The sequence below is a fragment of the Calonectris borealis genome, chromosome 2, assembly GCF_964195595.1.
Source record: "Calonectris borealis chromosome 2, bCalBor7.hap1.2, whole genome shotgun sequence".
Lineage (NCBI taxonomy): Eukaryota > Metazoa > Chordata > Aves > Procellariiformes > Procellariidae > Calonectris > Calonectris borealis.
This window is the reverse complement of record NC_134313.1, coordinates 36,073,837-36,089,825: the sequence shown is the minus strand read 5'-3', so window position 1 is coordinate 36,089,825 and position 15,989 is coordinate 36,073,837. Positions and strand designations below refer to the sequence as shown.

Below are 15,989 nucleotides of genomic sequence, written 5' to 3'. Positions count from 1 at the left end.
TTATCTATTCTGTTGATATTTATAGAACTGATAAATGCCATTCCCACCTCTGTTGCTAATCTGTAACTTCCAGAAACATACTGTTCTCTGAAGCACAAAACGATGCTATGAATGGTAATACATTTATGAACATTCCAGAATGTGCATAATTACTGGATTTTTAGTAAAACTGAAATTAAGCTTTTGGTCAAGATATGTTAAGGTAAAAGCAGGACTCCAGACAGTAGAAGTAAGAAAAAGACACCTAAATGCTTAGGGTGGTTCACCACTGCATCTGCACAAAGCATTCTGACAACTGGCACCTGTTGACTCACACTCTTAACTTTTGGTTCCCTTATTATTCCTGAAATACATTTTGTATCTTACTGCTTGTCAGTATGTCCTTTCTCTTCAAGATATTCCTTATACAATTGACATAATAAATTCCTGTAAGTGACAGAGCTTAAAAAGTGAACTTGGGCTGAATACACACACAGAGCCAGTTCCTATGAAGTCACTTCAGCTTAGTCATAACTAAGATTTATTGGTGTTATTTCTTTTCCCTATGGAAGTCAAGTTTCTAACCATGAACAGGTATGAAACCTTAGCTCCAAATAACAGCAAATAAGGGCTATGATGCATGTCCATATCTGCCAAAAGACCACCTCAACAGTGAAAAATCTTTGAGTCTTGCTTGTTTCCACGTTTGGATTTTAAGTTCTTTTGCGTAGCTGTAAGACTGACATAATCCAACACATTTATTTCTGAAGTGGTCTAAAAATACAGAGAAAGAAACATCTTGTAAAAGCAGCAGCAAAATGACCTCTCCCTCATCTTATACATGCCAGTAAAGTGAGGCAAGCACAAAGTGGAGGTGCTGCATTATAGCAGTTAGGTAACTAAACAAGCCTTAACAGCAGCCTACCAGATTCAGAGTGGTAAGAGAAAAGAGAAATACATGCCTTTCTTCTTAAACTCCTAGAACAAGAGAGCTGAGAACTCACTTTTAAAGGATTTCATATTAGCCAGATGCTAACAAGGAAATTCCTGGCTTTCAAGTACAAAACAGTAATACCATCTTTTCTGATCAATCCCTGCTTTTAATGTAGTAGGACCAAAGTGTAACATGCCTCACCAGAAACTCTTTGGAAACTAAGTGGAGGAACTTAAGATAAAAAAAAAGAGAAGAAATGCTTAAGTGAATAAAAAATTAGTTCAGAAACAGAATATAATGGGATGGATTAAATGATTGTTTTTCCCAACTGAGAAGGTTCACCACTGAATATCCACAGGGCTCAGGGCTAAGACCCCATGACGTTCATAAATGTTGGCGAAAAGGTGTGAACAGCTAAGTGGCAGAATTTGTGAATGTCAGTGTTACAGAAAAGAAGTCTGAGGGACAACTGCAAAGAAGGGCTGCACAAAACTCACTGATCACTATTAAACGGCAAATGAAGGTCAGGTTAAGTGTAAGAGTGATGTGCAAGGCAGAACAACTCTAACTTCATACATAAAGTAAGAGGCTTTGAGGGACCCTCAGGAAGGACCTCTTGGGAGACTACATCTATATAGTAGAACTGGGAAAACATCTAAAGAGGACAACAGTAATAATCAATAGGTTGTTGCAGATGTTAAACATTTACATGGGTTTGAGGAGAGACAAGCTCATAAGGAGAAATCTACTCTTGGACACAAGACACAAACAGATTGCACCTCTGCCTCCCCCGACAACGACAGCAGAGAACTGTAGAAGAACCAAGAAGCAGAAAACAAAACAATGTACAAATAGAGCAATAATAAAAGGCGAATAGTGAAGTAGGCAAAAGAAAGCAAGTCAGTGTATGAAAATATGTACCAATGTCTGTTAGATATATAAAATAGAAAAATGTATTAATTGCCAGAAAAAAGAACAGAAGTCATAATATGTATCACTGATCAATTAGTATTCAAACAAACAGCATTACTTATTGAACTACACCAGTTTTCAGAAAATTAATAAATTATTATTTGGGAAATATACAATTAGATCAACATAGGGGGCATTAATAAATCATTTAAATGACTCTCTGCTGTAGATGTTCACTGAAAAACATCCTACTCTGTAGAATACTGATCAACAATAATATAGTTAGATGACAGCATGTTTTCTTATTTCTTTGAAGAAAGATGCTGGGAAGGTTCTGTATTAATAGGTTTAGTCTTTGAGCAAAACATCAAGTAAATTACTCAAGCTCTGTCTAGTACTACGAGCCATATGTATGTAGTTGTACTAAATACGATAGAAATATAAAATATCTTTTTGTTTTCGAGAATATTTTTATAGCAATCAATAATGTAAGTCTAATGGCTTTACACTATGGTTCATATGTGACTAACCAGTACAAATGATCCAGATTTTGTTTTTTAAAATGGAGATTTATTTCCATGACAGAAACTCTCCTGAAAGTCAGTAGAGACAGATGCTGTTTGCGGCTTAGCTTTTGAACAATTGTTGTAATACAGATCAAAACTGAGATGCTGTGTAAAAACTAAGGCAAGAATCTGCATAACAGCTCATCTTCTTTGGCTACAAAAAAAATATTAGTCTTTTGCTAGTGTAGCTCAGCATCATCAAAAAAACCTAATAGTGTTTTCACATACGTCTGCTGGGCTGCCACTCTAAAGACTCTTTCAGCTCCTAAATTAAGTATTCTGGAAAATGGGCAAAAAATCCTTACCCCCCTGAACAAAGAAACATTTCAAACAGGTTTGTGTACTAAAAAAATGCTTTCTTAGACGGTTATTTTAAAAGCAGTGGTGCAGCGTTGGTTCATTTATGTTTTGAAAGCAGAGAATATTTTCAATCTTTTATTAGCCATCTCTTGATTTTAAACAAGTTAGAAAAGCAACTCTGGGGTAATAATTCTATGTCTAATACAAAGTAAGATTGGCTATACTCCAGAACTGCCTTTTTTTGAAAATACGTCCCTGTTCAGACTTATGGCTGTAGGTAGGTGTATTTGGATATAGGTAATTTGATCAAAAAGTTAAATACTTGAGGTTTTCTTAAATTTCCGTCTGAGGTATAGTACAGGAGTAATTTTGCATATTTTCAGCCATGTAATCTTACTGCATTAAATACTAAGAAAAGAAATCAAATCTGTGTAACAATGTTTATACTATTTGTATATTTCAAACAGATGTATTATTCATTCCCCAGCAAATAACAGACGAACAGTCCAAGACTATATTCTTTTACCAAGTTGTTTGTGAAATCTGAGTGAAAATGTGCCCTACTGAAGTTAGTGGCGTAACTCCCACAGGATTCAAGGAACATATGGTTTCCTCTAAAGAATGCAGAATTAACATTAAAATTACAACCCATAGTAGCTCAAGACTTATTTTAAGTTTTACGACAGCATTTTATTTGTTATCTTCAAATAGACTACATAATAAAATGATTAAAACTGATTTTGTTTTGAACTTAAGGCAGCTCTTTGTACTAAAGCAATCAGTCTTATATAAATACCTTTGGTATTTGTTGGATCCTACTCCTAAACACAATGTTCATATTTCAGCTATAATAAGTAAAGCATCTCAAAGATGTGTGAGGCACTAGTCTTGCAAGTGTCCAGTTTAGTTTCTTGAGTAAAATGAGATTGGTAGAGTCAGCTAAATCCATCATGGAAAGCTGTGTGCGGTGCACATAATTCAGAGCTGTTTGGAATGATTGGCAGCTGCCATCTAGCGTGGACACAAACTATACTCCCACATGCATATAATACCAGCTCTCCCTAGAAATCATGGTTTGTTCAGGTTAAGCTGAGAGCACCGGTCACACAAGGCAATGAATGCAACAAAGGAACTGGCTACTAAACCATTTAGTACTCTTTCCTGACAGTTCCACACACTTCACATGCAGCACAGCATACTGAAATTTACTCTGAATTAAGGTCATGAAAAATATAAGCACTAGTTTCTCATATAACCCCTGTACTGCGAACACTAGTGCTCTGGGGTGGACAACTGAGCCGTGCCGTGCAGAAGCAGGTGCTGCCTAGTGACTTGAAGCCAACGCTAAGCGCCCAGGCCCCGGCTGGGGCAGCGCCAGGCCAGGCCTCGGGGTAACTCAGAGTTCTCTAAATCATCCTCAGTGTGGAACACCACACAAGCCAGCTACTGGCTCCAGGAGGCCACTATGACAGCGAGGGAGGGCAGGGACCCAAGAAAGTCCAGGCTGTGGCAGTGGGCTCACTCCCAAACGAAATCAAAATTGTTATACTGGGTCTCCACTACCAAGTCAATCCTCCTGCACCTTCTTCCTGTGGCCCCTCCACCAACTCTGAGGCTCCTTCGCAGCCACGCAGAACAAAGCAGGCTGCTTGTGACACAGGATCAGAGTTTCGGTAGTTTCTATTAAAAAATAAAGACCAAAACTAAGCCATAGCATTTGTGGACTTGGACACAAACATGTTAAAAATAAAATTGAGCTGTCTAAAAAAGCTACTCTGAAAATGAAATCGCTGCAGAAAAGACACCACTTAATCCCCCTTCAGTGCTCCCCTTTAAAGGTCTGCCTGATTAGAGGCTTGCTAGTCGCTGCTATCTGAGCACAGACAGCTAATTAACAAGGAGGAACTGCTCTACGTTACTAGTTGCAAGATATTAATTTTACTGTTATCTTGATCTTGGGTCCTTTCACAGTCTGTTGCCAGTTTCTTTCCGTTTGTTGGGCACTGCCGTTTTCCCAGACTGCAAGGTCTCTAGGCAGGGTAATTTGTTTGTGCAGTGCCTAACACAAAGGCACCATTATCCTTCACCAAACCTCAGGTACTCATGTAATGAAAACCCATTACAATATTGCTTTTAAGGTGGTCAAAAGTTCTCACAACATATTACGACAGTACACCTTATTCAACACTCACTCACAACTTTGGAGTAATTAAAAGTATTTCGCTTCTGTGGAAAAGAGAATAAAAAAGAAGATACGATTCTTTAACCTGCTTGCTTTATGACCTGAAAGATCAATGGAGTATAAGCAAAATAACAAGAAACATTTTTTCTTTTGATTTCTTTCTCCCTTTCCCACCACACACTATCTTCTGATTCATATTTCATACTCTTACTGTACTTTTATCTTGTCCCTCTGTGTACCTGAAAAGTTTGTTTCCTCAGAGAGTCAACACTTAAAGGAGAATTTCTAGTTGAGCATTAGCTAGAAAAAATCTGAAGGGTGAAAAAAAAAAAGGTCTGGCTCTGCGACCACAATTTTGAACCCCTAATATTGACTTTTCTAGAAAGAGTCTGGTATATGAAGGGTAATCAAACATCATTTCTTCTGCTTCCAGTGCTACGTATTTACTTACAGGACTGATACATTTAAAAACAGCCAGTGATACTGAGTATTAGAGGTAAGTTTATGTTCAAACTGTGAAAATTAATTCCAAAAATGTTACAGTTTATATCATCATAAGTATTGATGAATGCAAAGTTAATATAATACACTAAATAGCTCCTCTAATGAGAATTTCATGATAGGAAAGAAGTGCTCTAATATAATTCCAGTTCATATTGAACTGCTGAGGGATATCTCCTTTGAATAAGACACATGACAGCGATAAAAAGGAAGTTCAAAATCCCTACAATGAGCATTATTTGATATCCTCAAAACAAGTTTCTATTTGACTCTTGGTTGAGCAGACATTTGGGGCTTTTTAACATCTTCCAAAGGGCTCTTCCAAATATACATCTTCCAGCATTTGAAGCATTTCACATGTGCTTGAAATAACATAGAAAAGAATTTATTAAAAATTTCTGGAAGGCAGCTTTTCCTTTTAGACACCAAGGCCCAAAAAAGGCATATAGAGTAAACCTGACTGCTTTTAGCACAAATGGGTTAAAGATGAATTTGACCTAATTACTGCCTATAAGAATGATTAAAAAAAAAAAAGCCTTTTAATATTTTAAAAGGAAAAAATATTGAACATACTTCTGAAATTCCTCAAATTCTGGAATTTTTACATTTACACCTTAATATTTTGTCTTAAATATAGCTAGTAAAACTATAATACACAATCAAGACTGTTAAGCTGTGCTATAATTTTAAAAGCATTTTTATTCCTTGCTAATTGATAATCTGTTTTGGATACAGATCTGTGTAGCAGAGGCTGGTAACTATCTTCCTGATGCAGCAGCTTTCTATACATCACACGATTTTGTGATCTGGTATCTTTTAAGAAATGCTACTATTACACCTAAACACGTCAGTACACATACCTCAAAAACCCAAAGACGGAGTCAGAAGAGCCAATGTAAATTCAGGCTCAGAAAAGCAACATTTAACCCAACTTTTAGATTTTTCTTAACCAAACTGCCGTGATAGATAAAAGAAGACTACACAGATTATTAAGGAGGACTTTTTGACATAAAAAGACATCAAGAATATAAAGCAAAACAGTGGTTGGTCTTGTTGATGACTGTGTGGACATCTGTCACAGGTCAAACTCCCAGCCAAACCTGTCATGACCAGCAGGGAGCTATGAAGAGGAGTGTAGTCTGGTTCCATTTGGCTGAGCAAACATTTTGGGAATAAACAACACAGGAAGAACAGCATACAACTCAAAGTTGGGTTGAGAAGGAAGGTATCAGGCTGAGAGTCAGGCTTTCTAGTTCTTTGGAATGGAAACCTGGACATCCAATGTTTTCTGGGGTGAGAAAAGGTCTATCTGGAGAGTTCTTCCACTAACGGAATGGAAACCTACAGTAAGCAGCATTGCTGGTGACATCTGCCAGGTCTGAAACACAGAAGGTTTTACAGACCAGCGCGCGGTGAGGTTACGCCACATGGGCAGAACCACCTTTGTATTACACATTAAAGAAATGAAAAAAGGCACTCCTCCTGCATTTTTTTGTGCAGTAGTGATCATTAGGAAACAGACAAGACCACCATCCTCGCATTCATCTTAAGACATTGCAGGAATGCTACCGTGTGAAGGATTAATAAGTTATTAATGTATCAGTTTGGTAAAAAAGCAGTCACAAACCAGTACTGATACTCAAGTTTCAGTGGGACAGAAACAAATTCTCTCATCCTGAAACTATACCAATCCAGTCAGCCTAGAATTTAGCAACTGTCCGAAGTGGAAGTTTCTTCCTCAATGCTTTTCTAGAATCTATTCCAGATGATCTGGCTCTTAGACAGTCAGCGTTACTGACTCTGCCAGTATGGCAGTCCCTTAGTTCACATAATGCCATGGTCTTGCTTCCACTGGTTGATACTAGAAGCAGTTCTGAAAACTCGAGAGATGGGAAGAACTGTGCCATCCTTACTAGGTGAGTCTGACATGCACACACAAGTGAAGTTAATGTAATCTTTATGCCTGATGTTACCTGACTAGGTATCAGGTCTCTTTGCCTTTGACTCAGTGCCTGTACAGTTAGTGCAAAGGCACTAACTAAAAGAGAGGAAACCTGAATCTGCAATCTTGCTATCCAGACTGGTATTCGTGGGACTGTTTCCGAGAGATTCTCAGCTGAAAAACCAAAGAAATAGCCCACGGCCACAGCTGCACTACAACTGATGCCTTCTGTTGTTGCACTTTCAAAAACATCTTTACAAGAAATAAACATTGTTTTCATGGACTGTTCGAGAAGCAATTTGAACTCTGTACTTCACCAAAAACTGAAGGGAAGAAACAGCAAATAAAACACTTCAGAGACATATCCCTTCTTAAAGAGAAACTGCATACATGGCACAGCTTTCTAATGGCTTTATAGGGACTCAGAGTGCTAACTCCCCCTATCCACACATCCCATCACCTCAATTTTTTCAGAACTAGGGCTTAGGTACCGACAGAACATGAATGGGATCCAGTAATTTCTTAAAGTTAGCTATTACTGCTCTGTTTTGCTAATGTGGTATGCTGTCATATAATGCTTTACATATATTTATAGAAGTAATTGAGTATATGCTACCCTCTAGTTACTTAGGTGATCAGTGCTCAGAAAGGTTCTTTAACAGTATGCTAACTTCTTCATCTCTCAACTAGTTTTCGCTATGAGCCATCCATGTATTCAAGCTTTCCCACTTACGCAGTTTTTGGTCTTTTCTGTATCCTTTATGACTGTCAGAAAAAGGATAGTCACTGAGCACACACTACTGACCACACTAAATCAGGAATCAGTTGTTCAGCTCTAAGTATAATGTGACATCCTCTTTCTAAAATAGCATAAAGATTTTCTTTCATGCACATTTCTAGGTTCTTTTTTTGGTCCATAGCATATTTCAAGAAAAGCCTGCCTGAGGAAACAAACGAAAACCAACAACAGAGAAACTGCCACAGAAACTTAATGGAAGGCATTAAGAATTAAACAGCTTTTTAAAGAGCTCTCAGACTTAATAGTAAAACCTACTAAAATTGTCTATACTGATTTAATTTATGACAGTTCCATTTCAGACAATTTTGCTTGGTTGTTGGTTAGGAGTTCAAAGTGACAATGCCATTTTTTCCCCACTACTAACACCCGTACACTTCTCCCATCTCACACACTTGGCAGGGGGGTGGGGAGAAGACGACCATCACTATTTGAAGTGGTGGTCATAAGATCTAGATTAATTCAGATTGCAGGAGAAGCATGCTCCAAAACAAAAGAGTCCTCATACAGAACTCTTTTGGCAGATACTGTCCTGGCAACCAAATCAACAACCTCTAAGCACAAGAGCCCTGACCATTATTCTTACACTGTTCATACCACAGTCTCTCAGATAAACAGATGCATCTTAAGATGCTCAAATATGCAACTTCAGTGAGGCTCAGATGCTACCCAAAAAATCAACACAATAAGCATAACTGGAGCATGTCTATGGGAAGATACTCACTTCATATCCCCCAAATCATTCTCTACGTTTTCTGACTAGTTTTATTTTTCAAACAGGTTTAAAGGCATAATGCAGCAGCTCTTGAGTAAAAGCAGAAATGTATGAGCAGTGGAAATTTACTTTCATGGTATATTATGGAACATACATGAACATCTTTACTCAAATGAGTTGAAGTTCTAAGGTTGAAAGGTGTAATGTCACTAAAGTCAACAGAGTTACAACATAAAACTGAAAGGTGAGCAAGTACTCACTAAAGACAACATTTACACCCTTGCACTTTTGAGTCTTTTGTCAACGTAAGAGCTCACATATTGTAACACATTTTTGTTTCTGCAAATTCAGTGATGAACAAACATATTTCGCGATAACATACCTTGAAGTTGCAATTTCCACTTTGGTTCTTGCCATGGCAGCTGCTCTCTGTGCACCCTCTATTGCTCTATCCACCTTTTCTCTAGTTTTTGTGTTTCGTATTGGTATAAGTTGCTTTCTTATTCCACGGACCAAAACATTATTTTTATATTTTCCCTCTTCTTTGGTGCCATCTGGGAACATGGTACATCCATATCCATGCCTCCTATTATTCAGCCATTCTCCTTCATATTTCATACCATTTGAACGCTCACTAATACCAAAACCACTGCGCTTGTCATTCTTCCATTCACCCATATAGGTTTCTGTAGTGGTGGCATCAACATGGTCTTCCATAGGGCAATAATCACAGTCACCGTCTCCAAAACTAATTGTAGAGTTGGCATCGCTAGAACTAATTCTGCTCATAGCAGCATCACTCCTGACAGAGCTCCGTTTGCTAGATATCGATGACCTAGATTCAGATTTTCTAAGTTTTATACTACCAAGAAGAGATCCTCTTCTGAATAAGCCTCCTTTTTTCTTAATGCCCATGGCTTCTGGATCACTGTGAAAATTGAGCACAAAACCTCCTCTTGTTCCAGCTGGACTGTCTGAAGTGACGTCATGCAGAACAGTGCCGTTGCTCTGCTCACTTCGAAGTGAAGCTAGAGATGTTCGGAGGGGTGAACGGATCACAGTTGCCATGCCATAGGGTACACTCTGACGTACACCATATCCATGTCGCATCCCTCCTGTCCATTGCCCCTGGTATGTACCTTTTAAAGTAATAAGGAGAAATTAAATTTAGGAAGCTGTAGAAGACCTAGTACTCTACATCCAGTATGCTACAGGCAATACTATGTTTTCAGCTCTTTTCTGGTAAGAAATGCAGAAAAATCATAGCACATGACACAGTAGATAAACTACTTTTGTTGCTTGTTTTTCTTACAAATTATTTTTCCGCTTAACAAAGCCTTCACTTTCCCAGCCGAAGTAATTTATTTTGGCAACTAAGACACAGTAGCTATAATCATAAGCATTTTTTAATGGATCTGTACATGGGAAAATTTTCAAGAGAAATTTCTAAAGCAGGACTCCCTCAACATTTTTTTAAGGTGGTCAGATTATGAGGTGGTCAGCAGAAGCAGAGCCATGTTATATGCGGTCAGCTGTGGAGGGAGACAGGGATGGAGGGAAGAGAGGAAGCGGGACACTAGTGGTTCTTGCCTCCAGCTGCTCACAGAAAGAGCAAGTAGGAGAGTTAAAAACATCCTGTTGTCCTGGGTTTAAGGTGACTACAGACCTGTCCTTGTCAGGACGTATTTGACAATCCACTAAATTGTCTTGTCTTCAGATGGGCCTTCGGATCCACTGTTATAAACCTCTATTGTAAAATTAAATATTTTAAAGTTTTTGCATGTTCTTGAATGGAAGAACAAAACCTCGGTATATCTTACTCTTTATGAATTCTTGACATCAACACTTTTTAGTATCCCCAGTATTGTAAACATGGAACTGCATTCTGCATTATGTTGTGACAGAAAGATCAGAAACACCAATCCTTTTAGCACTTTTTTTACCTTTCATTTGTTCTGCAGTACATAAGAAAGACCAGGCAGTAATAAACAGAATATTGCACACCATTCTATCATAAACACATTTCATTGTTGCAATCATAACTATTTTTGTAATTTTTTTTTAAACAGCAGTATAAAGAAGAGCAACATGGTATTTGATATGAGGAGTCATGGATATCCATGTAACGGAGTACATGCAATGTTGCATCTGAGCCAAAACCCAGCATTATCAGATTACTAGTGCAGACATTTTTTTTCTTGTATTCTCGAAAGGCATTTTCATTTTAACAAGATACATACTCCAGTGTCTGGTCTCTGAAAGCTATTTGTACCAGATGTTCCAAAGGAAGGTGCCAGGAGCCCCACAACTGGCAATACAAGATAATTTGCTTTCTAAGATCATTTCACTCTAATTCCCGTTAAACTGCTTTAAGATCTTCAAAATTAAGTCTCTCACCCACCGAGCACTGCTTCTTTGGTTTTTTTTAAAGCTGTTTTGAGTCCAAATATTCTTATAGAAAGATAAATAAGCAATCTTTAAAATATCTTGCTTTGATTTTAATCTGATTTAATTGGAGCACCATCAAATGTCAAAATCAGTGATTGTCTACATTTTTGTGAAAATATCTGTGAAATACCTGCAGTTTTAGATGTAGCTCAAAGCTTCATTTGCTTTGAGATCCGATCTCCTTTGTATAAATATACTATATTGGTCGTGTACATGTCAATCATCTATCAGCTACTGCTTTACTGTATTACCTCTTCTGCTGAGTTATATTTCAATGTTAACATGCGATTAAATTTGCCAAGTGTGCTTTCTTTATTATATAATACTAGATAGGTTCCACAACATAAACATATTTTGTGTTGGTAGAAAATTCTACCAAGTGAAAGGTTTTTGTTTTAACAGATGGCTGCTGACACAAACAAACAACTTTCTTAGTTTCTTTCTCATTCTCTGTATCCTGGATACCTACTGCTCCACTGGTTGTAAGGGTACTGAATCTAGAAACATGATTATTTTAAAAAACTCAGCATATGGAGAAGAACAAATAGAAACATGAGCACAAAGCACTGGTATGATGTATTCTGTAAATACTGCAAAAATACAGCCACTTTGCAATTTTTTTCTTAATTAAACAAATATATTAATATTTTGTAAGCATAAATGACTACATTTTGCCCATAATTACATCTGGGATCCCCCTAGTATTGTAATGATATGCTGGAGCTAAGAATCTGGCTACGTATACTTACCGCTACATACAACAATCTGCCTAACATTCTGCACCAGTTAATTTAATTTACAAATAATAAACCTAATTCTAATTTTGATTATACCACAATATTACATTAGAGCAGCAACTCATAATTATGGCTCTCCATGTTGCTATTTGAGTGTCAGACTCGAAGTAGAATCAACTTATTTCAGTATGGAATTTTACAAAAGTACGAAAGGTCAGCCTTTTTTCTTACTAATATTTTGTTTTAATTAATAAACATGCAAAGCTCAAAAATACTTAATTCATTTAGGACTTGTATTTTTCACTACTCTGTAGAAAGAAGTGGAAGTGGTCGCTGTTGCCCATAAGGGCATTAAAACAAGGACAACTGATGTGCTATTTACTTGTCCGATTTTTCTTTCTACTGGGGAAATAAAATCAATGCCAGCTTCTTCTAAAGAGAAAATAGTTAATGAAAAATGGAAGATTCATACTGAATTGGGCCTTAGAAAATACCAAGGATATTTAGTTGGAATTGTGTGCAGTCTTGCAGTTAACTATCTCTTCTGTCATTACAAATCCATTAAGGGAAAGGCTTCTGACGCTATTGCTACAAAGCTGACTCATTTTCCTTGATTTTTTCAACTTACATTTTACAGGAAAAATATTGTAATGGCACATGGAGGACATTGTCCAGAATGCAGATACAAGAGACTTGTACAGTAATTTGATTGACAATATCAGACTCTAACATTATCATCTTCTTCAACAGAAGAAATTTAGAAAACTTTAAATGAGCAAGATATGGTATGTTAATATTGCAATATAATTAAATATTACAGCATATAAAAAAGCTTTTCCCATATATGAAGATACAAACATATGTGATATTTACCTATCTCTACATATAGATATAAATATGAATGATATATCAACAAACACACCTTTTCCCATTTGACCTTATATTATAATTGCCTGTTCAAAGCAGTTCCAGTAAGGTTCAAATGTTAAAATTTTAATTAACAATGTAATTACCAAGCTAATTTAAAACTGTATTTGACCATAAAACAATAACATTGTTCAGCATTAACCTTCTGAAAGTTAGGCTTGGTATCCTTTGTAACTAAAGAAACATTCAGCCATGACTTCTACTGACCATCCATCTGGTGTTTAATTGGTTCCCCTGAAAAGGTGTTCGTATTTTGAGGCCGAGAACTATTAGAAAGTACTTTTTTTTTCTTTTGTTTTCGTTGGCAAGTTGCTATAAGGTATAATTTCCTAACGTGTCTCCTTAGAGTTACATTGTGCCATCCCTCCCAAAAAAACCTCAGTATATCTTACAGCTGTAAATGTCATTGCCTACTTGCGGCTAAAATTTAAAACTACGCTGTGTGAAAAAGCTGAGAGGCCAAGAACCTATTAACTACTCCACTCGCTCTTATGCATTACTTACATCTTCTGTGGTTTAACAAATTCGTTGTTACATCAAGATTTTTGCATGCTTTTCAGACTCACATGTTAGATAAGCACACAACTAGAAAGACGACTACTTCGAAATCAATGAACATTCGTACTACTGATGACCTCTGCTTAAGGATTCATTTGCCACTGACTGACCTCTGAGGAACGACAATGCACGACCTTACAGCAAGATGCCTGTTATTGCTATTGTTGGCAGGGCCATAAACTGCTAACTAATTTACACAGACTGAAGTTTCAAATTAGGCTTTAGTCCCTCCATGAAAAACACTCTGGTAGACTCGCAGATTCACAGATTCAACAAAATCTAGGGAGTTTAAAGGAGGCACAAAATTCCAGATCGCTGTAGGAAACAACCTGACGGGCCACTTGAAGGCACAGCATAAGCACATGCAATGAACGGAGGATCATGGTTTATAATTCACAGCGTTTTCCTCAGAGATTTGACTGAGTGACAATTTTTAAGCATTTAAACACAGCATGACATATATTACTCATGTCATGCAAAGCGTTGTGTGCAGAAACACTGAGGAACGCTGTCAATGCTTATGTTCCTTTTCCCTCCCTCAACTACATCTCCTAATACCACCAATGCATTTTAAAACAACATATTGGGGAAAGGGAAAAAAAAAAATAGCAGCAAAGAGGCCTGGATTTTAATGAGTTTGAAAACAAACTGGCAGTTGGCATAGTCTAAACAGTTATTTCCCTATGCTCGTATTCTCAGGTCATAATAAAGGAAGAGCTTTCCTGCAAATATTTCACAGTATGTTAAAGACACATATGTAAATCTGGTTTCCTTGTAAAAACATTTCAGACATTCTTCTGGTGTACAAATACGGCTATTGTTCCCAGAGCACGAAAACAAAAACACATCTGCAAACATCTATGACGTACTGCTTTGCTTCATTCATGAGTACTTTCATTAAAATCAATGGGACTTCACACCCTCTGTTCATATGAACTGCAACACGTAAAAGACTGGGGCCATGGTAACAGATTTCAGTTAAAAATCTTACAGTGTAAACTACACACTTCATATGCTGTTTCGGACAAAGGATCTCCTGTGGGGTCTAAGTGTAAACATTTACAGAATTTACCTCCAATTATCAATATTATAGAGATTTTAAAATTCCACAAGAAGCCTAAAGAAAAAGATAAAAGGAACTTTAGTTTTAGAAAATCACTCCTAGAAGATTTACTGGCAATTTACTTTTCCAGGAAAGATAAAAAAAAAAAATGGCCACTGCAAATTCAGCTTTCTTCAGCTTCTAATTTACTAGCCAAAACAAATACAATAAAAATTGAAAAGCCTATTGTATGGTGAAAGTGAAACTAAAATTCTGATCTCTTTTATGCTTTTTGTGTGGTTTGTGGTTTTTTTTTTTTAAATCCCCAAACACCTATGTCTGCTGACTTTGAGCATCAGAACTTTCCACACCAGGAAACAATTTTCAGAGAGCTACAAATACATATAAACAAGGGGATTAAGAGAGTCCAAGGTACAAAAACCACAGTACATTTCATTTTCTGAAGGAAATGAATCTCACCCAACTCCATACATTTTGTATTTCAGAAAGGAAAAAAAAAAAGACCCCAACTGTAAATGTCTCTTCTTCTCCTTAATACAAAAATACCTATTCTCTGATGTGATCCTGGAAGTTGGACCACAAATCTCGTACCAAAATTCCTTGAAGAAACCAGCAACAGCATCAATCAAGAGATCCGATAGATGCGTTAGTCCTTTAGTTGCATCATGCGAACGTTACCTCTGTTTGGTAAATTCTATTTCTTGCATGTTACCTAAACATGCTGTTCAAAGCTGCAGCGAGCAGCACTTCTGTAAAAAAACTCCAAAAACTCTCTAGTCCTAAAACTGAGACCAGTTTTTCCTGTTACAATGGAACAAACCAAGTTGAAGAGCAACTCCACAGAAGTTGCAGGTGGCACTTCCACTGACACCAATGACATTACAGCAGCAAAAGATGAATTCAAAAATACCAGGTGTATTTTTTGTGCAGTGCACAAAATGAGAGCTACACTAACTGTAACTGACCATTCAAATATGTGCCAGTCCTAAGTGACCTTACTGAACCTTGACTTCTTGATTGCTCCTAACCTAATCGTGAGGGCAGACTGCCCGATCCTCTCCGCACACTTACCGGGAGCTCAGCCCTAGAAACATTTGCTTTTTCGTGGTGAAGGGTGCGAGAGGCAGGCCTCTGTAATTTCACAACACAGCTTGCACTTACAGCAGTGTGTTTAAAACTACACTATATTTTAATAAAATGTGAGTTATTACATGAGGGTGGACCCAAGTTTCATTGATTTTACGCAACTTGCGTACCCACTTCATTACCTTCAGCGCCCTGTTTACAAGCCAGGTGTATCGAGTGTATAAAGCTATCCCGGCCAGCAAAGTAACAAGGCACAAGGGCTCTCTTATTAAGTCCTCGCTGTTTTACCAGGAAACCGGTGTACAGGGAGCGAGCCAGAGAGCTCGCCCGCCTGCTTTCTCTC

The 15,989-nt window shown here is 37.4% G+C and overlaps 1 protein-coding gene across 10 annotated transcripts in view; it reads right to left on the bottom strand.

Moving 5' to 3' along the window:
* JPH1 (junctophilin 1) overlaps positions 1 to 15,989 on the bottom strand; it is an 85,470-nt gene that overhangs the window by 68,438 nt on the left and 1,043 nt on the right. For 9 of the 10 annotated variants that reach the window (XM_075141618.1, XM_075141619.1, XM_075141620.1 and 6 more), the window contains exon 2: positions 9,210 to 9,966. In XM_075141618.1, coding sequence (XP_074997719.1) covers positions 9,210 to 9,966 — 757 coding nt within the window. Of the gene's footprint in view, positions 1 to 5,622; positions 5,737 to 9,209; positions 9,967 to 15,989 lie in introns of those variants that run through there. The other variant, XM_075141626.1, reaches the window with a different exon arrangement.